Raw genomic sequence first — 20,712 nt, 5'->3', positions numbered from 1 at the left:
TTTTCTTTTTTTTTGGGGGGGGGGAGGGTAATACTCACTGAACTGGTGCAATTTTTTTCCCCCACTCAATTGCATTTAATTATTGCAAAATGTATTCCAAACATTCATAATTTACAATATTAAAAAACAACAACATTTTGGCTTACTTACAAAAGCACCAGGCTCTAAAGGTGGCAGGTTAATAAGTTAAATAGTTAATAGTTCCAAATATTTCGGCCGGACACCTACACAGCAGGAACTGATTTGTAGTTCCGCACTGATTTAACCTTTGTAATATTCTATATACTGGTTGACCCTTCATATTACACCAACTGATCTGGACAAAGGGAAAAAAAATTTAAATCTACTGGGCGCCAGGGAGAAAGAGAATATTTGCAATATTAAGTTGCAAGGAAGAACATGGAACTGGGATAGTGCAAGACTGAAGCCTAAGCAAAGATGCAGAGAGGCTGAGGCAGCAGATCCTGGTTAAGAATCACTAAATGAGTCAGAGAACAAGAGAGAGAGAGATGACTGATGAGGCAAAGATAGCCATCACCCGGCCTCAGCACCACAATGGTCAGTGAAGGCAGCTGTGATTTGCTGGGGCCAGGTCTGTGGTGCTGTTGAGTTAGAACAATACTCCTGCACAGGAGGCCCAGATCCCAATCAGTCCAGGAATGTGGAAGAGGAAGCTCTGTGAACAATGTGCAGCGTTCCTATGCCTTTCAGGGTCCCACCCGCCTTTGCCTTGTTCTGCTTTCATGCAGGAGAAAACAGGAAAACTAGTGGGCTGGGGCCCAGAAGTCAGAGTGCGGTAATGCAGTCAGCTGGGGTGGTTGGTCAGTATACTGTCAACACAACCATGTTGCAGTCATGTTGATCGCTCTTGGGTATGCGCATATCTGAAGTGCTACTCCACCACTTGATGTCAGTAAACAGTTCCAGGTCCATGTCAAGTAAGCAGAATATCAAAACAATGTTGCACTGCCCTCTAATGGTACAAACAGCAACCAAACTATTGAAGCTAGGATCCTACCTTGCTGTGCAGGAATCTGAAGTATAACCTGAAGTTATGAAGCCATAAAATTACACTTGTGCTCATGTGTGTAAGTGACTGCCTTGGTCCCTCTTTACATGAAGAATGTCTTTAGTGTAACCACGGCAATACCATTAATTTGCCTACTTCCAATTTAATTTTTAAGATTCCCTCATTAAAATTTGCACTCGTAATTTACAGTGTTTCCGCTATATAGCTAATAACACCTATATATTCATTCTATTAAGAAAACCCAAATGAAAATGTTGTTGCAGGTTGTACCACAACAAATACACCACTTGAAAGACTTGCACACATATGGGCGACATTTGTACTCTCTTTTTGCTTACAATACACAGCACCTTCTGCCTCTCACAACCTCTGCGCGATTATTGAACATTGCTACTCTGTCCAACTACTTGGACCTTTCACATCTGGGAACCTACAAATTAAGTTTGTATGCATGTTCATTCCTCTGCAAACAGGAACAAGAAATGCAATGTTCAACATTCACAGACTCAGATAAAGACGTCAGGCTGGTTTTTCCCTGTCCTGACTGACAGTTGAGAGGCATCCCACAGAGAGCTTGGTTGTCACTGCTGGAGAATGTGAGAATGTGACCTGACCAGACCCTGCCTCAAAATGATCCTCTTTTCCATCCTGACCAATTACCATTCTGAGATGATGCTCATCCCTGGAAATGCACTATTTAGAGGAACCGACCGGTTCAATTTAACTTCACAACCCGTACAGTTCCTTATTTGCAGAACATGACTTAACCAGAAACATGACAATGTGACAAACATGAGGCATTCTGCTTCCTATTTTTTGTTTTGTTTTTAGTTATTACTCAGTGGTAACATATATGCTATTTTAATTCGATATAAACATGCTTTTCTTCCGCCAAAAGCTTCACTCTGTGCTGTGACTTGACTAAAGAATGTTGGTGCATTGGACATGATCTTCATGTTTTGATTTTAATATTGAAATGTTAGATGACCGGTTTTCTTATTTACTTGTTTGTTTTTTAAAACTGAAAATAAATCACAATATTGACTCATGATTCACATTATACTGTAAACACAGATGATATGAGCCAAACCAGAAGCCTCTGTCTCCCCATTTTAACAGTCTATGTCAGACTGAAAGTCTGATGAATCTAAATATATACATTATACACACACAGCCCTGTATATGCAACAGTGTTTCAAACTTCTGGCCTGACTGCAGCACGGACAAAATTTAACAACATTTACTGACACAAACCAAGTTATCCAAGCAAAGGGAATGACAGCAAGAAAAAAGCAGAAACAATACTTTTTACTCCACTGTCATTTTCAGAATTCAGCAAAGCAAACAAAGAGATTAATCCAACACCCTGCCCATTCCCACACTACTTAGCTCGCAGTTTGTGTAAAACCTAAACCACACAGTGGAACACTACCCGCTAAACCCGTGTGACGTACCTTAAGGCCATAGAGCAGGGGCTGCACCTGGAAAGAGAACGAGGGTCCACGAGTTCAATCTGCAACAGAGAACACAGAAATCGTATCTTTAATAACTAAACAGCACACCAGCAAGAAAATGGACAAACCAACTACATTAGCCTTTAAACATGACTCAAAATATGCTATTTTCATCTAAAATTCAAGTTAGATCCAATTTAATTTGACTTAATACATGAACACTACTATGTTTAACAGACATCAAAATATATCTTTCATTACATACAGTACAATTTTGAACGTTCTTGTTGACACTGACGGAGCAGGTTCAATTCTATGTTTATTTAGGTTGAGCTCAGTCATGGTTTGCCATGACACAGAACAATATCCTGTAGAGAGCTGTTGGACAGCGCAGCCTTGGTCACAACAGAGTGATAGGTCGACCTAATGTTGGCTTCAGTCTGGTTTGCTCTGTGCTGAGACAGGATTAAAACCTCCTCCTGAGTGGAGCAATAATCTGAAGATTACACACTACATCCAAGAGGCTGTTACATAAGCAATCAGAGCCTCCAAAATTAGACTTTCCATCCAGTTTATCATCATAGTGGATGAAAGAGGTTCATTCTACAAACGGGCCATCTCCCATGCTGTCATTCAACTGTTACTGTCTGTCTCAGTCCAATATATAGTACATTTATAACTTTAAAAAAAGCTTAAAAAAAGGGGGGGGGGGGGGTCAGTACAATAAGAAAAAATAACCCAGTGACTACTCAGAAGAGAATAGAAACTTCTAACCATTATCAAACGGTAGTCAAACGAAGGAAGGAAGAACAAGCCACTGAGTCACACAGCAGCCAGACAGAGAAGTTGAGGTGTGAGAACATCCACTCTGAACTGTGGACAGATGGTGAGAACAGGTCAGCGTAGATATCAAGTCAAAACAAAAACCTTGAGTACCCAAAAGTCAAAGTGACATACCTTTATCCCACACGCCACAAACACAGCAAAGAAAAACTCTCAGATGCAATCACTTGCTTCTCACGCTGACAGACCTGTGAATAATACATCTGACTTCCTGTTCCAACTCAGCGACTCCAAAAACGAAAAAGTGTGACCACAGAAAGAAAAAGGGTAAGCCAAACCCTGTACACATCCTGAACACTGTAGCAAACAGCGACAGACTAAGCTCCTGCTCTGTATTTAAGTTCTCAAACACACGCATTTCTCTGGCTGTGCCAAAACATCTCATATCTCAACATAGCTTGATAATTCTTCTAACAACTGGGTTCATTTCAAGATCTGTGTACGCTTAAGGAGTTTAAACATTGTATATTGTGATGCAACTGCAACATGCAAGAACGGCTAAAGGTCAACAGAGCATAACTGTTCTGATCAATGGTTAACCTGACTTAATTTAATATTGCCCTGCAACTTCCCACAAACAGCAAGGACTGTGCAAATAGGTAGCTGAATGCCAATCCAGGATATAAGAGATATCCCTGACAAAGACAAGAATGTCCCATCTCATTTCACTGTGTTCCCTTTAGCTTTCCGCCACATATCAATTTCCAGCAGCCTGCGACAATTCTGTGCAGTTTCCTTCAAGTTCACCTTACAGAGGAATGCCAGCTGCATATGAAAATTTGGAAAACAAATACTAATGCAATGTATTCACCATGATTGTCTTGACGAATTTGGTCATGCTCATATTCAGAAATAGACAGTGTCAGTAAACTGGACAAAAGGGGGAACAGCCTATATCTGGCTCCCTCCAACACTAAATGACAGGCCTGGCCCTGTTGTAATCACTACTTCTTGACCAGAAACATTACTGGCTTCTTCCGACTGCAAAGGGAAGTGCATTATCAAACACCTTTTTGCATGTTTCAACAGACAGTCCTCTTATCTTTATCATAGTCTGGACAGCACATACAGCCAGAAAATACAAAACATTAATGTGCCATCAGTGGATCTAAATATGGCAGAAACACCAGTAACTCCGCTGAGGCCATGTTGAGGGCAAAGACAGGGTGGTTTCTTTGGCGAAGGCAGACCCAAACATCAATTATGCTCCAAACGCTCTCTCCCAAAGCCAAGGATAATCTTCCTCAGCAGGGCTCAATTATAGGTTATTTCTAGCTAGACTCCATCCTTATTGTGTGCTACAATGCAGCAAGTCTTTCAGTGGAATCAATGAAAAGCATGCCTAACCCATGTAAATCAGAGTAAGTGATGCTGTGCTTAAATATTTATTACCTTTAAACTGGGGGCATAAAAAAAAATACTGACACACTTGACCTGTGGTATCAAGTTTTGTGATACTTTATCAACTCTCAAACAAAAAAAAAATCATTGATAGTTTACATGTAAAGATTTGTGACCAAGGTTCAATTTGTTTTTTACAGAGACTGAGATAAATACAAATGCAGATCCCACTGTTCTGAGACCATACAAAGAAAATTTTATTGCCAATGCACATTCCTACTCTGAACACAGAACCACAGAAAGTCAGTTTGAAGTTCAAGTGCTAGAAGCAAAGGCAAATGGATTTCTTTTAGGTTGCTGAAGATGTCTCACCTCTCATCCAGTTTCAAGACATGTCATTTTGTTAAACTGACTCAGAAAGGCTACTATGCATTACAACTCATAAGAATTCTTATCTTCATTGTTTCACAGGAAGCCTTCACTATGGCGTACAAATTTCCCTCAAACAGAATGAAAGGGCACAGCAACACTGTTCAATCTTTGGTGTTCTAGAAAAAAAGAACTTGTGTTCAGTGCTCATACGTAGGGCAAAATGACCTAAGGATGTGTACTGGAATAAAGAGGATTTGAATGGGAACAATATTTAAATGAACAGCAAGCCATTTTGTGCAGTTCCTATAAGGATTATTTGTTCAGTTGTCTGGTTAATAAGTTAGCCATGTGCAAATACACACACACCTGGATCCAAATGGTCAGGCTAGGTTTAAACAAGAGGTCATCTACTCTGATCTGGCCAAACAAGTGACAACTGATATTATATGACACAGAGAGCTCAAGGCGTTTTAGAGCAGGGCAATCATAATTCCCTTTAGGAACTGCCCATACAAAACTAGGTTAACTGCTGTGAGGGCAACAGGCATAGTAGCAGGTGCTGGAACATCCAAATTATTTGTTTTAGGCCCATTATGTTTTCTTTCTCCAAGGTGAAGGTTAGGAGTAGGAAAAAACTCAAACAACAAAACAAGCTGTATGAAAAAAAAAACTGCCTCTGATATTATGATACCCCAAAAGAGCAATCGATCACTGCTGCAGAGTTCAAACATACCACAACATCTAAAAACAACCAACGTTTTTGGCTTAATACAATGAAAAGATAAATTAAGATTTGAGTTATTTTCATATTATATCATATTTTAGTAGATACCCCTGAAATGCAGAGTTAATCCTTGTAGGAGGAAGGTTGGAGTGGGACCACTGTGGGGGCATTTTATGGAGCTCAGTTTTTCATCTCCTTACTCTTCAACACCATTAATGTCTTACCAGATTAAACCAAACACACTAATTCACTGGAAGTATGTCCCAGATAGACATCTATCTGCAATCTGAGGGGATTCCCTCTAGTTTGTGCATGTACAAAGAAATACGCAGGGCTACACATCTGTACTGCCATCAGAAGCTTATCCTTGCAGGGACGAAGAGGGATCAACCATTTGTGAAGACTGATGATCTAGTAGGCTGGGGTGGGGTTAGCACAACATTGCACACTCTTGTGTATAAAATGCCATGTGTGCCACTTCGTTGCAGTAGCCATCTGGCCTGGTATATTGCAGTACTATTAGATGAGCAACAAATAACACTGTAATACAAAAAACCTTTCAACTTTTAAATACAAAAATGCACAACAAAGTTTTCATTACTTAGAGCATAGTCCAGCCTCACGAGCGAACACAAAATGACTTTTCTTCTATCACCATGCCTTCGTCTGAAATAGTTTGGTCTTCTCCACCTCCAATCACACAACAGACTGACCAGATTCTTGTCTGTGCCCAAGTGCCACTACTTCAGGCTCTACAGAACGAACAAATGCTTCATTGTATGTCAGATGCACTCTCAACGAGTAGAATGAAGTCCTCAGAGAAATGTTAGATACAATACTGACAGTTTTCTCACTGTTGTTCCAAGGCATTAGAACCACCATGCTTGGGCATGTTATGGCTTAGTCCTTTCGAACACGCTATCTTAAAAAAGTCTCTACCTCAAAGGTAGTCTTTTAGATACAAGCAAAATATCGCAGCTTAGTTTCAATGTTTTATGCCCCAAGCACATCACAACACAAATACATTTAAAAAAAACACTGAGTTCACTGAGTTAACTGTGGTTATTTTGATACTGCAACACAACATACAAATTTAGTAATGGCTTTATTGTCTGACACGAATCTGTCTTATTACTAGGACAAAACTCTGACCAGAAACTGAACTAGCTACATTAAAATTCAACAATACATAGTGAGGTAACGTTCATACTATCGTTTAGTTAGCAACTAGCCTGCTGTTAATACTGTGTTAACCAAACTGCTAATGTTTAGCAGAGGGCTAACTAGCAGCAGCAGTAGCAGCGACTTGATTTAGATGACCGGCCAGTTGTCAACAAACGTTTCAAGTTAACGTTCATCATACTAGTATCATAGCAATGTTACCAGCCCAGTTAGGTATTTGGCAGCGAAAACACAAATGTCTACGATTAAACTTGCAAGATAGCTTGGCGATTAACTCACACTAGCAGATGAGCCAAACTCCTTCTTTAGCATGCTATGGCAGCCAATTTTGATACCACAGTTGGAAAGCTAACGTTAACCTCAACGGCAAAGTTAATCACGGAACTTGACGTAAGCCAACGTTAACTACATTAGATAGCAACCGCAATGTCTTCAATTACTTCAATATTCGTTAAACTGACATTACTCACAACTTTTGTTTCCTCTCCCTTTAGTTGAGCTATGTGGCTAGCTTGCAGACGTTCTTTTCATTCGCCGAACAAGCTGCAACGTCCTGACCCTCCTCCATTGGAAGGATTTGCGTAGTGGTGTGATTTTTTTTCTTAGTCTGTTTTCGGTGTTGGGTGAGCTCCACTGTCAGAACAGTCGGTAGTCTGTTTGTCCCGCCTCCTCGACGATGATTGGCTACTATAATGAACGCCTACATAAAATACAGCTTTCTATTTCACAAAATACGTGGCAATCCTGAAAAACGACCTGTTGATTGGATGACGTGCTGAGGGTGACGTTCACATGGGTCCACTTTTTCTCTCCATCAGCGTACACCGAAATTTGCACGACTAGGCGGATACTCGGAGGAGTCGAGCTGCAGTGTCCGTATGGGGTTCCACCAATATGCTTTGTGGGTAAGCCTGCACTACACATGGCACAAATAAGGACTCATGTTGATGTAACAATTACTCGAGGGCTACTTCCTTGTTAGAAGTGGTAAAAAATCTTGCAAACTATGAAAATGAGAATTCAAATCTACAATTAAGAACTCATGGCAACCCTGCTATTTAGAATTAGAGGTTATGATCAGTCTGTTATAAGGTAAAATAATCATTTCGGGGGGGTGGGGTGGTCATGCAAATTTGTTAACAGCTATAACCTCTGTGAAACATCCAAAACATATATAATTTAACATTGTGCAGTTATTTTATACTGTTATATACTGTTTGTTTTAATCCTTCATAAAATGTAGGATACACTCAAATACACTCATACACTTTTTTTGGACTGACAAGACATTTACGCTGTTCCTCATGCATCACTGTGTTCAAACTGATACACTCTCCCTTGTTTAATTTCTTACTTTATTGACAAAAAACATCTGACATTCTGACATCTTATTGTGACAAAAAAAAAAAGCCAAGCATACATAACTCCAGCTCTTAAAATACAGTTCTGGCTACCCGTGTGTCAAATTATTGATTTTACTGTACTTTATAAAGCTCAAAAGGCCAAAATACATCTCTGTTCTGCTTCCGTGCTGGGAACTCTCCAAATTGGCATTAGTTTGCTTACTGATCAAAAACTGAAAACAAAACATGGTGAAGCAGTTTTAATATGTACCAGATGTTGAAGCAGTCTGTCAACCCAACAATGAAAGATATCATTGTATGATGTTGACATATGATGTTGTCAGACGCTCTGCTGGGATACCCCACCCCACACAGATGGTCATCTTAGTTAAACAGGGAAAACACCGTAGTGACTGTATGTAACAATTAAACCATGTCATTTGCACATAAATATATACATTTTTTCTTTAAGCAAGACAAGCTGATATGAGAATACTTGGGGTGATTATTAAAAAACTCAAAGGGTAATAACATTGTTGGTCCTATTATTGTTACAGTGTCCACTTGTGGAGTCATTAAAATGGCCTGAATTGCTTTCTGGTAAATAATGGCAAACACTACACTGTAAGTAATAGTGACTTCTTGTTTCAATTTGAGGCATTTGTTCAGATAACGCTGGAACTAAGTTATGCATGATCTTGAACTCAGCATAGTAGCTCCCCCTATTGGCAAGTTTGTGCATGGTTTCTCCAGAATGAAGATGGCATACAGATATAGCTCTATGTTAGGCTAGTTTAATGCATTGTTTATGACACTTGAGTAACAGAAGAGCTGCATCTGATAGATCCAAGCTGACAGTCAGTTCTTCAGTGTTTCCAATGAGGCTAAAAAACAAAAAGAAAAACAAAAACAGTGCATTCAGGTTATTTTAATACAAATGTGTCGATGTATGAAGCTCTGCACTGAAAACAGAAACAAGCATGCGTTAAAACTTAAGCATGTATTTCAAAGAGTCATTTAGGATTTTATATTTTGCATGTTTGTGTGTACTTGTTTTTTCATTAGTTACCATCAATTCATTGATTTTTTTAATAGCTTCAGAATTGTGTGTACTATGTATGTTTCTAATATGTGTGTCAACATGTGATCCATTTACCTTTAGCTTTTAAATTCTCCTGCAGGTGCAGCCTGAGCTTTTTTCTTACATTCTTCACACACATGGTGGCACCTGTTGGGATAGCAGTACGGTCAGTGGCATAAGAAAATGTATTATTTATAATACATGTATAAATTTTAAAGGTATACTTTGCTGCTTTTCCCTTAAAGAAAAATGTACAAAAGTAATCCCTCACAATCCCTCACTTATGATTGACCAGAAGTGTGTGGAAATATCTGTATCTGGTTGCCTGTCAACAAAAGGCAGCCCTACAGAGAATGTTAAAGTCATATCTCATCATTACCACTCCTGCTCTGAACAGAATTTGTGCACAATAGGGCTGTTATTACTTCAACTCAGTATCATGTGTCTAGAACATAAGCCTCTTCCAGGACAAAAAGACTGTGAAACATTTAAATATTCCACACCTGTGTCCATGACCAGAGTTCTTAAAAGGTCCAAAGCGACCTCCCTCAGACCAGGGTCCAGATCCTGGTCCATCCCCAAGGCCAAGCTCCTTGAACTTGTTTCGACAAGTTCCAGCATAAGATGCTTTACCCACTGCAAAACCAAGAATCCCAGCAACTGAAGAAGAAAAATCATGGTTATGGAGTGTTTGTTTAGGAATTACTGAAAGTGTTGCTATTTCGTAACTAAAGTCCAAAATACTGTATGGTACAAACCTGCTAGCTTTGGAAAGGGACCAAATCGCTTTGATGATTTCCAGATACCTGCATGGAAATAAATTTGAACTTAAACCCAATCATAATTACAAAAATCACCACTTTACATGAATCATTATGACATAATGGAAGAAGAGGATTTGAATCTCGGTGCCTTACCATTGTAGATAAGACCACCAGTGACAGCCATGCTACCCAGAGACAAGGGAAGAGCTGTATAGAGAAATAAAACGAAGTCAAATAAGACAATGGTTTGGTGCTGGTCAAAGCCATACAATAAGACATATATGTAAACATATTGTAGAACAAGCAGAATCAGTTTGAATTAATACATTATCTATCCAATTTCCCCCTGAAAACCAAATTGTACACACACACACACACACACACAAATGAAAAACACACAATTTTTTTTTTGGACTGATTTAACACTACAGTTTGCTTCCCAAGCAAATCACATCCAGTTCCTATCATATATTAACACTGCGTTGTTTGGCACGAGTTCAATTTTCCTGAACATTGTCCTGTGAAGTGGTAAGACCAAACAAACTGTATGTCTAATTTGAGAGAAAGTACAATACTGACTTCTAAATCAGTAAGTACTGATTGTTGTCTCTTCGTGATTATGTAACTGCATGGTGAGAGAACACAAGCAGCAGCTGCAATGCTGGCAGTGAGTGGAAGGGATAAAGGTGAAAGACAAAAAACTGTTGACACATAAAACATGGATCATTTCCATTTTCAGTTTGGGGTACCTTAATCATACTAGCTATGATTATAATTTATGTCTTGACAGATAAAACACTTCAATCGTACTGGCTACTTGCAACAAACTGGAAATGATCCATGTTTTATGTGTCAACACTTTATTGTCTTGACACTTAAAACATTGACCATTTCCAGTTTGTGGACGTCAGCCAAACAAGCTCCTTGTTAGTTTTGTTAAGCTTGTTGTAAGGCAAGTCAATGTTTTTAAGAATTCAGTTAAGTATATAGTTTTGGTGACCTCAGGATACTGCCTGCCCAAGCTAAACTTGAAACAAGGTCTAATCAGCCAGAGTAACTTAAAACAAGGATGTGGTCATAGAAAGTCACTGAATCCACTAGAAAAAACTTTAAGATAAACACCAAAAATAATTATTTAGTAAACATACTATAAGCATAAAAGAGACAGAGCTGGGATTATAACATGGCTATTAACATGCTGCCATTTCTAACTTGACTCCATGTCTCCATATGAGGGCGTTTTTAGAGTCCCCAGACTGAATTTCAACTGAGAAGAATGTAAACACACAGAATTAAGTGAACAGGGCGTTGATGGATGAGCCCTGCCCCTCTACTACTACAAAAGACTCTGCAAATATTTCCTGAAGAAAATACCCAAGCCAGCCATACAGCGTGGTCTCACACCTTGAGTCAACGGACCGATTTGTTGCCTCGTCTGTTTTCTACAACAAGAAAACATTACTAGGAACTCTGCATGCATCTAATGAATATCTAAAGGAGAGTACCTCTGTACCAGAAACTCTCATCCTGGCACTCTTTCCAAACCCTTCTGAAGTCTTCTCTGTGGATATGATGATCACCCATGGGCCACTGCACAGAAACAGAAAGACAGATTGGTATCATAGTTGGACCACATTGTCCAACTACAAGTTATTCACTGCCTCTCACCTTACAATCCCCTTTTTCTTCATTTACTACAGTTGGACCAGTAGCAGCAGCTGCCGCTTCCTCTGTCTTCACTATTATAGTCTGTCCAGTTGGCTCCGAACTCATGATGCAGGAGCTTCTAGCAATCTAGTCTGGAAGCGAACTGCATAAATTTCTCAAGCATGTATGTTTGTCTTCTCCGGTGTCTGATATCCTTCTGGCTGTAATTGCTCCTCCCTGGGATTTGTACATAACTCCGCCCCACTTGGGGGGGGGGGGGGGGGGGGGGGGGGGGACAGGCACTGTCCATTTCTGTTTCAAAAAACAAATACGCTAATGGGTGGAAAAACTCTTAAGATATAGAACTGGTAATGAAAAATAAAATTGGATAACATATAACAAAACCTGTTTTTCTATTTGTTGCATGAAAAGGAAGACACACCTTATGGCTTGAAGTGTGACAGTTCAGGTTCACCTCTGTACACCGATCTGCACCTCAATGTAAGATATGCCTTTACTTGAAGTACTCCCTGTTTCTTTTATTCCATTGTTTAGCAGAAACAAGTATGGGTAGGGCTATCTGCCAAAAAATCTTAACACCATGGAGAAATTAAAAAGAAGAATCAGTATTTCAGGTACAAATAGAAAATAAATGTGGTACAATACATAGACTGACAGCATTCTGTAATCAAAGCCATTGAACATAGAGTTTACCATATTTGCCTCAAACCCAAGACGATTATTCTTTATATACATAAACATTTCCATAATTTAAAGTTACACTAATTTTATTAAATCTTTGTAGGATATTTTATTCAATAGGGGAGAAAAGAGAACTGAAATATGTTACTTCAGAAGCATGTTTGTACAAACCAAAGGTCAAGGGCTGACTGAGTTATAGAAGCAGACTTATGATTATTAGAGGACAAAGAATGGTTTATTGGCACCGATAAGAAATACAGTGACATTAGAGCCACAGCTTCCATAATACTGCCATAGATTTCTCATACTTTCAACATGATTACCCATTTCTTCAGTTTAGTAGCAAGCTCTTGTTTCACTGAGAAGAAATTCCATTTTTAAGGTTTACTGCTGACCATTAATATAAGCTCTCCTATTTCCAAACTACTCTTTATTGTATTCACAGTATAAAGCCTTAAGAGGTGCTGAGCACAATTTAAGCAACACCCAGTACAGGAGACAGTCAAAAGTCATAACTCTTATTGCAGTGAGTCATATAATCAGTGGCAGTCACAGGCAAAGAATGACAACTGTCTCCTGTCCAACCAATAAAATAAAAACATATTTTTCTTAAATTTAAAATTGTTATTAGAGATTACTTCAATCACAAACCAGTCACTGGAATGAATAAATAAAGGTAATTATGCAGGTGCGTGTTGAAAAATAAAGTCTTTATTATGTGATAAAGTCTCTTTTTTATATTAAGAATAAACAATAAATTAACAGAGTTGGAAAAAGCATTGTTTAAGTAGTGAAGTTTAAATGTATGCTACACAAAAGTAAAAGTTTAACATTAAAAAATTCTTTGTGTAAAAGTGCCGTATTTTCAGGAAAATATACTTGAAGTACTGTTCAATGTTATATGATTATTTATGATAACATTGGATTGTGCAATAACGTATAAGTCGCATTTTAATTATATAACTGGTCTTTTGGGACCTTAATGCACTGGTCAACCTAGCAGGCTATTAGTCCAGCTCTACTCTGAAAATAATAGGAGTGATGGCTGTTCAGGGGTGGTTTTTTAATAGACTAGTCAAATTGTGTTACCTACTCATAAATATTGAGTTTACTAGCTAAATAGTTGACGGTCATATAATTCACATCGATTTATACAGTATTAAAACCTAAATTGAGGGCCAACGACGTAGGTTTGTCAGTCACGTGACAAGAAGCGTTTCCGGTTGTTAAACATTACACAGTAGCTAACTGACGCACTCTTTAAGACAGGACCTCTGCGCATATCCCAGGCTTCTGCCGACCTCTGAACAACCGGGGACAGAAAAGGTAAGCGCTGTCAGTTTTGATGGGGCATCCTCACGCTCCTCACCATAAAATGAGATACCACTCACATTCCCAAAGACACCGCCAACAGCCTCCGCCCGGCTGAGTCGACAGTGAACGAAGCCAAACAGCGTTTACACTGAAAGGTCAACTTATAACTAAATCGACCAATCAAATTTCATCGTGGGCTGGGTTCACGCTTGCACGAGGAAATTCTGGTGATTGACATGTCTATAAAAATCTCTAGACCAATGAATCAAAGCGGTAGCCCAGCCTGTTTGTGAGTTCCCACCAATGACAGTTGTGTGAAGGCGGCGCCTATTTCATTTTTCTGCCTCTTGTGACATGACACCTCAAATAGCCAATCGACAGCCAGCGTAGGCGGAGACCAAGCAGGCTCACTTTCAATCATCGTGCGCGGGCGTGGTTAACGTGGACATGACCCGCCTATTGGCCGGTCTGCGGACTTCCCTCAGACAGTTGTATGTTTCATAAAAATGCACTCTGATGCGGCAAGTAAGTAGTAACGCTATAGAGGCTTTTCTGCCTCAAATTACGACCCCTCACGGATGCTGCAGAGTTTGTGGTAGAGAAGCAAACAGACGCTTTGTGTTTGCACATCTACTTTTAGTCAGATGATCTGTAGGGTTTGATGAGAACGAATGAATTCCGTGCTATTTGTTGGTCTCTTTGTATTTGCCAGTGCTGTCTTGGGCGATAACAAAGGAAGGAGAGCTAGTGTAATTTCAGTTATTGAGGACATGCAGGCGCATACATTTGACTCGGTAGTTTACCTGAAGTTATTTTCTGTAGCGTTAGCAGTGCTCAGTTTAATGCAGCCAGCGTTTGTTAAATTCACAGGGTTTTCGAAGGTAATCGGTGCGTAGTGAGCTCTACATTTGTCATTACTCAGAATAACCTGTGCGTTTCAACTCAAACTTTGAATCAACGCAATGCCATTGTAAATAGGTCAATTTTCTGGTCAACTGCGGACTGTTACAGAGAATGAAAATTGTGACGCAGTTCTCTAAAACATCTTTTACTGCCTGGTGCAGCAACGCTGTCCGGCTTTGCGACACCTACACCAGTTGGTGCAAAATGTGTGCGGAACGCTTATGTGGCATTAAGCATATGATGTTAGATTTTCTCAAAACAATGTAAAATGCATCCAGTCAGTCGGGGTAAATGTTGGGGGGTAGAGGGGTCTGAAAGAAGTACTTGTGTGTTAAGGCTTGGGAATTGTAGTTTAGATTCCCAACCTGTGCTGAGGTTCCAATGGCCTCTTCGAAGGAAATGGACTACAACGCCCATAAGCACAACTCTCTAGATACTTTGTAAACTCTGTGCAAGTTGCGCGTCTGCACTGCTATTTTAGGTATGCAGCTAGTGCTATCTGCTCAGATGTGTGTTTTTCGTCTGGTTTTGGCCTCAAGAAATAAATCAAAAGCTTCCGTGTTTGATGACAGCTTTTGAACGGGCCTGTGTAGATGACATTTGGTGTCAAGGTAGCATGCGGGATCAAGCATATTCGAGTTTTGCATGTCTTTCGAGGAATCTAGAGAGTCACTCCCTCATCCGTGTGAGATATTTTTCAGTCATTTTCTGAAACGTAAACCATCTAAGCAGAAATCGGACAGTAGTGATTTCATCTCTTCAAGAATCCGTATTGATTGTCGACGAAAACTAAAATCATAGTTTTTTGTTGGTGCTATGATGTGTCACCTTGTACCCTTGTACTACCCCTGTAAGTTTGATTAGCAGCAGGAGCTTGTGTGTGTTATGTTTTAGTCCGAATTTTTGATGTCATCTTTTTTTTTTTGTTGGAAATAGATTTTCAGCTGAATTCCCATTTGACTACACTGGCGAGCATCCATAAGATCCATCACACGTTGCACAGGCTGGTAAATACATATTGGCTGTATTTTACGACTGTATTTTACGAGTGCTTGTGTGTGTGTATGTTTTGTTTTTCTTACATGGTGGGGACAAAAATCTGTTTACACAGTTACACGTGGGGAGTCACCTTCCTTATGGGGAGAAAATGCTATTCCCATGGGTAAATGATTAAATTTTAGGGTGAAGACTTGGTTTATGGTTAGGGTTAGACAAGTTATGGTTATGGTTAGAGTACGTCTGCAGGAAATGAATATGTCTATAAGTCTATGCAATGTCCCCATCTGGCATGAAAACATAAAGTTTGTGTGTGTGCATGTGTGTCCTTCTAACAAGCATGTTGTTTTTCTGTGAATGTGTTTGGCAGAATCTGACAGAAGACGTTGGACAGGATAGCCACCCCTCAGGTAATAATGCAGCTGTTTTGTGGTCGGCTTAAAACACAGATGGCGGTGCTTTAAATTACTGCCAAGACGGGGTGTTCTTCTGAATGGGACTGCCGACTCTTTGAGAGTTTTTGCATGTTTGTCAAGAAAAAATATGCATCATCTATTTATTGCTTATTTGTAGTCCCCTGCCATTCTGTCTTCCACTTCCTTTCTTAGCTTGTTGCTCTAGAGCCATGCCTCCCAGGAAAAAGAGGAGACCCTCTGCTGGAGATGACATGTCGGCTAAGAAAAGTCGCCAGGACAGGTGTGACATTTGTTTGTTAAAGATTTAATTTAAAAAAAGCATACTTTTAAGTTACTATCTGTCTAAGTTATGCAGGAGTACTTAATTGTCTTTTCAAAGAGGATTGTGTGCATTAATATTTTGCAATTAGGAAAATCCTTTTCAGACCACATCAGCTACTTCTGTACTGTGCTTGAAGTGCTGCTGAGCTGGTGACAAAACCTTTCTTTTAATCTGCAGCGTTTTCAGAAAACATGAAACATCACAAATCCGTGAGGAGGAGACATTTTCCAATAAAAGATGCTTGGAGTGGTTCTATGAATATGCGGGTGAGATATTATATTTTTAAGTACTGCACCAGCAGTCTCTACTCTCACACATTCTTGGTTTAATTAACATTTAAACAAAGGAGGTTTTTTAGCTCCACATGTGCCATTGATGTTAGATGTAGCTTCACACTTGTCTGTCTAAAATAGGTTGTGATGATGTTGTGGGTCCAGAGGGCATGGAGAAGTTCTGTGAGGACATTGGAGTGGAGCCAGAGAATGTAAGTAAATTGTTTGCCTTTTAGTTATTTGGACAGGACCTGCAGTGTGGTTACAGCCGTATGGTGTCAGTTTGGTTACATGTCACCGTTAATCTTTCTCTTGCTGTCAGTCAAACCAAGCAAGTAATTTTGAGGTAATATATGGTGGGCATTTTTCTGCCTTTTTGATATTTTATAAAAATGTACAGTCTGCATAATCAAAAAAGTAATAAGGTATTCACAAAAATGTGCAGACTTTCACTTGAAGGTCATTACTTATTTACACGTATTCTTTGTTCCAAGGATGATTGAGGTCAGTCATTTTCTGTGTTTGACATATGATAGACTTGTCATTTCTAAGAATGACACATCTTCTATGTCGGGATGGCTGTCATTCTAAAGGTTGCTGTTTGTGCCCAGGTGGTGATGCTGGTTCTGGCTTGGAAGCTGGACGCTCAGAGTATGGGATATTTCACTCGTCAGGAGTGGCTGAGGGGCATGGGCTCACTGCAGTACGTCAGATACCTACTTAACGTCTTTTTGCATACTGTTTTCAAGACCTCTGTGTTTTTCTGTCTCAAGTCATGTCTTTCTAGAGTGCCCTTGGTACTCAGTAAAGCAGGTGTTGCAGTGTAGCATACGTCAAAAGGACTGTTTTGCTTTTGTCAGGTGCGACTCCACAGAGAGGCTGAGGAACTCGCTCGACTACCTGAGATCTGTCCTAAACGACAGTACCAGTTTTAAGCTCATTTATAGATATGCCTTTGATTTTGCGCGGGTGAGTCAAACAAAGTCCTTTCTGCAAAGGTACTCACATGCACAGCATTCCTAAACCAAATGTAATTCACTTCATTTAAAGGGTAAAACCCCTGTTGGAAACTGTTAACTGCTAAATGTCCAACACCAAATCTGTGCAAATTTCATTTTGATATTTTGAGTAGGTCATTTTCCAGTTTGACTTCAGGTTGGAAGGCACTAGTTAAATGTGTTGTCTATTTACATAAGCCAGCTTTTCTCTCATCTTGACATTGGTTCATGAAAGGGAAAGCATCACTCTGGTGCACAAATGGTGAATGAAAATATGACACAGTCACTGTCATTAGATTATTGCTATGTGTATCTGGATAATGTTGGTGATAATGATGTGCTCCTCTGTTTAAAAAGCATAGTTGACATTTTGCATTGTCTTCATGAAGCTTTGGGTGTTTTGGTTGGACAGGAAAAGGATCAGAGGAGTTTGGACTTGAACACAGCCAAGTGTATGCTGGGGCTTCTCCTGGGAAAGATGTGGCCACTGTTTCCTGTGTTTAATCAGTTTTTAGAGGTAATGTTCATGAATTTCCCTGAGCATATGAAGCTGTTTGAAATCCTGTTTGACTTCAGTTACTATTATTGAAACTAAATGGTTTTTGTTCTGTATTCATGTAAGGCATTTATTTACTTTTCTTCAGCAATCCAAGTACAAAGTCATCAACAAAGACCAATGGTGCAATGTTTTAGAGTTCAGCAGGACAATCAACCTGGACCTCAGTAACTATGATGAAGATGGTGCCTGTGAGTGGTAACATATGTACATGTAAATGTGAGACCAGAGCTTCATGTGAGCGCTACCCAAATCTAATGTGCTGTATTCTGTCTTATTCTTTCATCAGGGCCAGTTTTGTTGGACGAGTTTGTGGAATGGTACAAGGAAAGACAGATGTCATAGGAGCAGAGCAAAATGGGAAATGAAAAAAACAAAACTGTGACAACAACGACTATGAGAATCAACAACCAATAAGTAAACAATACAAAAATGGTAAAGCAGTGACAGTGGGTGCTTCCTGGTAGAGAAGGGGTTCGGGCTGTGGGTGGGCTAGGGTGGGGGCACTGGGTTTGCAGCCTGGGTGCATACTGCCCAGAACGCAGAGGTGGAGGGCCGCCATTGTTGGGTTATGTTCCCTACCGAAGTTGCATAGTGGGCAGGCTTGCAGCAATCCCCAGTGGCATTGCTGTCTCTCACTGTGACATGTCATATTGCTGTCTGTGTTAGGATAACATGGTATCGTAGGTGGACGATGGAAACATAACGGTATTGTGTGGGAGAACCACTCCTCACCCCTTGTCTTCAGCACAGAGAAACCAACAGAAGTGACCATTCATGCATTGTGTCTGAGTCTTAAACAGGGTCACTTTGACCTGGGCGCGTTTAAATATTATATATCTGTGCAATGAACTTGAACTTGAGCTTTTCTGGACAGATGGCGCTAACTATTGTTTGTCATATTTTGAGTTGGATAGGAGGTCTTCAAGAAGCACACTGTGTCAAAAGATTGATCGCAGGTTTCTGGTGCCTGTGTTGTTTACTATTGATTTGTGCCAGTGAATTTTTTTTTTCCCTCCAGTTTTTTGTTCCTCCTGCTGTTTTGCTCCAGTTAATGCTAACAGCTTGCTAACCTTCTTCAAAGGCTTCAGACCTCATAACACCAAACAAATCAGCATTGCTGCTTAGTAACTCTTATTACAATACAGCGGTGAGCCACTAGTGCTCTAATCAGCATTTATTGGTCTCATGACCAATTTATGTATCTACGTTGTGTAGGTAAGAGTATTATTGTGCCTCAAAATATGGAAGTCACTTTGTGTGTCCCACACACATACCAACAAACCCAAATGTATATACACGTGTGAGAGCACACACAACACGCACACACACTGAGTGGTCAGGGATAATTTCAGGATGAATTCAGACTGTTTGGGCTGTGTTATAAGTTGACATAGAGCTAGTTGGTGTCTATTTTGTCTTGATATGTGGCATCTGTTTTGTCCTCCTTAGTCCACTGATAGTTTCAGGTCTCCTCTTACTAGTAGCATCTCTCCCAATGCTGACAGTGTTAAAATATCTACAGTGGAAGACCAGTGGCCCTCTCAGGACGAGGTCCTTAAAGGCTTCAGTAGGAAGGTAGGTTTGCTGAAAGCATTGCTTTGTGCCACCCATAGGATCTAATCAAAATCAATGGACACTGACAGTTTGGAACTGTGTGATGATGCTATGCTGTTCTTTTCGCCTAGTATAATGTTCTTGTAACACATGTATAAATTTTTTGTCTTTGGCTGTGGTGTGATGCTGAAATGTCTGATTTAATATTTGCATGCATGCTCCAACAGAGCCTTTTGTGAATGGATGAGATTTTTTGAAAACCTTTTTCCAAATGCGTTTTTTGTTTTGTACAGGAATTTGTGCAAGTGTTTTGTGCTTAATTTGATAGTCACAGTCATGTTATCTTAATTCTGATGAACAACATGATTGTGTCTATTAAGACCTGGAACACACCTGTAACCTCACGGTGGAACAGGAGTTCCCTCCTGCATTTGCCCCTACATACACATCCTTAGACATGCTGTTAAGCTTTAGGTAGCTGCAGCCAACATACACGATCTGATTTTATTTATTGGAAGTGCACAACATGTTTTGCAACCTCTACACAACAGTGTCACGATACACGTAAAATACACATTTGAGTTTGTTGTGGAGATAGCATACATCACCTCTCATGTCACTGAATTCCATGGCAGTTGAACGTTATGAAAATGTCTATGGTCATTACAATGCTTCAACCATTATGTAAGCTGTTGAAATGCTTACCAGATAATACTGTAGATGTCAGTATTTTAGCACTCACTCATGATAGTGCAGGAGGATGAACATCCTTGTTCCAACTGTATATATGTATGTAAACTATGTAAGTGTCTATATGTCTGTTTTCACTATAACCTATGTCTATATACATAAATAAAAGGGTTTATTAACTTACTGGCTTATAGTTGGGTTCTTT

General features: G+C 39.7%; 3 protein-coding genes across 12 annotated transcripts in view; 1 reads left to right on the top strand and 2 right to left on the bottom strand.

Annotated features, from left to right (window-relative positions):
* Positions 1-7,641, bottom strand: part of fryl (furry homolog, like) — a 65,598-nt gene extending 57,957 nt beyond the window's left edge. Inside the window, exons 1-3 of one of the 5 annotated variants that reach the window (XM_046392771.1) lie at positions 7,417-7,641; positions 3,259-3,357; positions 2,485-2,543 (exon numbers count right to left, since the gene is read on the bottom strand). The gene's annotated coding sequence lies outside the window, so the exon portion shown is untranslated. Of the gene's footprint in view, positions 1-2,484; positions 2,544-3,258; positions 3,358-3,441; positions 5,867-7,225; positions 7,375-7,407 lie in introns of those variants that run through there. The other 4 variants (XM_046392770.1, XM_046392772.1, XM_046392769.1 and 1 more) reach the window with 4 other exon arrangements.
* Positions 7,642-8,282: 641 nt separating this feature from the next.
* Positions 8,283-13,942, bottom strand: ociad2 (OCIA domain containing 2). 3 transcript variants are annotated; one of them, XM_046392805.1, is made up of 10 exons: positions 13,875-13,889; positions 13,741-13,784; positions 12,224-12,373; positions 11,803-12,045; positions 11,640-11,724; positions 10,288-10,341; positions 10,129-10,176; positions 9,874-10,030; positions 9,446-9,517; positions 8,283-9,173 (listed from the first exon to the last, which is right to left on the bottom strand). In XM_046392805.1, the coding sequence occupies exons 4-9, from the start codon at positions 11,905-11,907 to the stop codon at positions 9,448-9,450; spliced, it is 519 nt and encodes a 172-aa protein (XP_046248761.1). In that variant the 5' UTR covers positions 11,908-12,045; positions 12,224-12,373; positions 13,741-13,784; positions 13,875-13,889; the 3' UTR covers positions 8,283-9,173; positions 9,446-9,447. The 3 variants fall into 3 exon arrangements, with proteins under 3 accessions (XP_046248761.1, XP_046248762.1, XP_046248763.1); XM_046392806.1 differs by lacking the exon at positions 13,741-13,784 and having other exon boundaries at positions 13,875-13,890; XM_046392807.1 differs by lacking the exons at positions 11,803-12,045; positions 12,224-12,373; positions 13,741-13,784 and having other exon boundaries at positions 13,853-13,942.
* dcun1d4 (DCN1, defective in cullin neddylation 1, domain containing 4 (S. cerevisiae)) lies at positions 13,535-20,690 on the top strand. 4 transcript variants are annotated; one of them, XM_046392800.1, is made up of 11 exons: positions 13,535-13,809; positions 15,637-15,707; positions 16,067-16,106; positions 16,305-16,392; positions 16,612-16,700; positions 16,848-16,918; positions 17,318-17,409; positions 17,567-17,675; positions 18,117-18,221; positions 18,349-18,451; positions 18,550-20,690. In XM_046392800.1, the coding sequence occupies exons 4-11, from the start codon at positions 16,322-16,324 to the stop codon at positions 18,603-18,605; spliced, it is 696 nt and encodes a 231-aa protein (XP_046248756.1). In that variant the 5' UTR covers positions 13,535-13,809; positions 15,637-15,707; positions 16,067-16,106; positions 16,305-16,321; the 3' UTR covers positions 18,606-20,690. The 4 variants fall into 4 exon arrangements, with proteins under 4 accessions (XP_046248756.1, XP_046248755.1, XP_046248753.1 ...); XM_046392799.1 differs by lacking the exon at positions 13,535-13,809 and adding an exon at positions 14,179-14,322; XM_046392797.1 differs by lacking the exon at positions 13,535-13,809 and adding an exon at positions 14,712-15,385.
* The last annotated feature ends 22 nt before the right edge of the window (positions 20,691-20,712 follow it).

The sequence above is a fragment of the Scatophagus argus genome, chromosome 6 (assembly GCF_020382885.2).
Source record: "Scatophagus argus isolate fScaArg1 chromosome 6, fScaArg1.pri, whole genome shotgun sequence".
NCBI lineage: Eukaryota > Metazoa > Chordata > Actinopteri > Scatophagidae > Scatophagus > Scatophagus argus.
Note: the sequence above shows the minus strand (reverse complement) of the source record. Positions and strands in the feature narration are given on the sequence as shown.

Excerpts from the sequence above, each read along its gene's own strand:
- ociad2 (XM_046392806.1), bottom strand. The coding sequence starts at position 11,907 with ATGAGTTCGGAGCCAACTGGACAGACTATAATAGTGAAGACAGAGGAA. Across the intron at positions 11,725-11,802 it reads AAGAAAAAGGGGATTGTAAG|TGGCCCATGGGTGATCATCA; the intron begins GTGAGAGGCAGT and ends GTTTCTGTGCAG. Across the intron at positions 10,031-10,128 it reads TCCCTTTCCAAAGCTAGCAG|TTGCTGGGATTCTTGGTTTT; the intron begins GTTTGTACCATA and ends TTTCTTCTTCAG.
- dcun1d4 (XM_046392797.1), top strand. The coding sequence starts at position 15,346 with ATGTCTTTCGAGGAATCTAGAGAGTCACTCCCTCATCCGT. Across the intron at positions 16,393-16,611 it reads AAGAAAAGTCGCCAGGACAG|CGTTTTCAGAAAACATGAAA; the intron begins GTGTGACATTTG and ends TTTAATCTGCAG. Across the intron at positions 18,222-18,348 it reads TGTTTAATCAGTTTTTAGAG|CAATCCAAGTACAAAGTCAT; the intron begins GTAATGTTCATG and ends ACTTTTCTTCAG.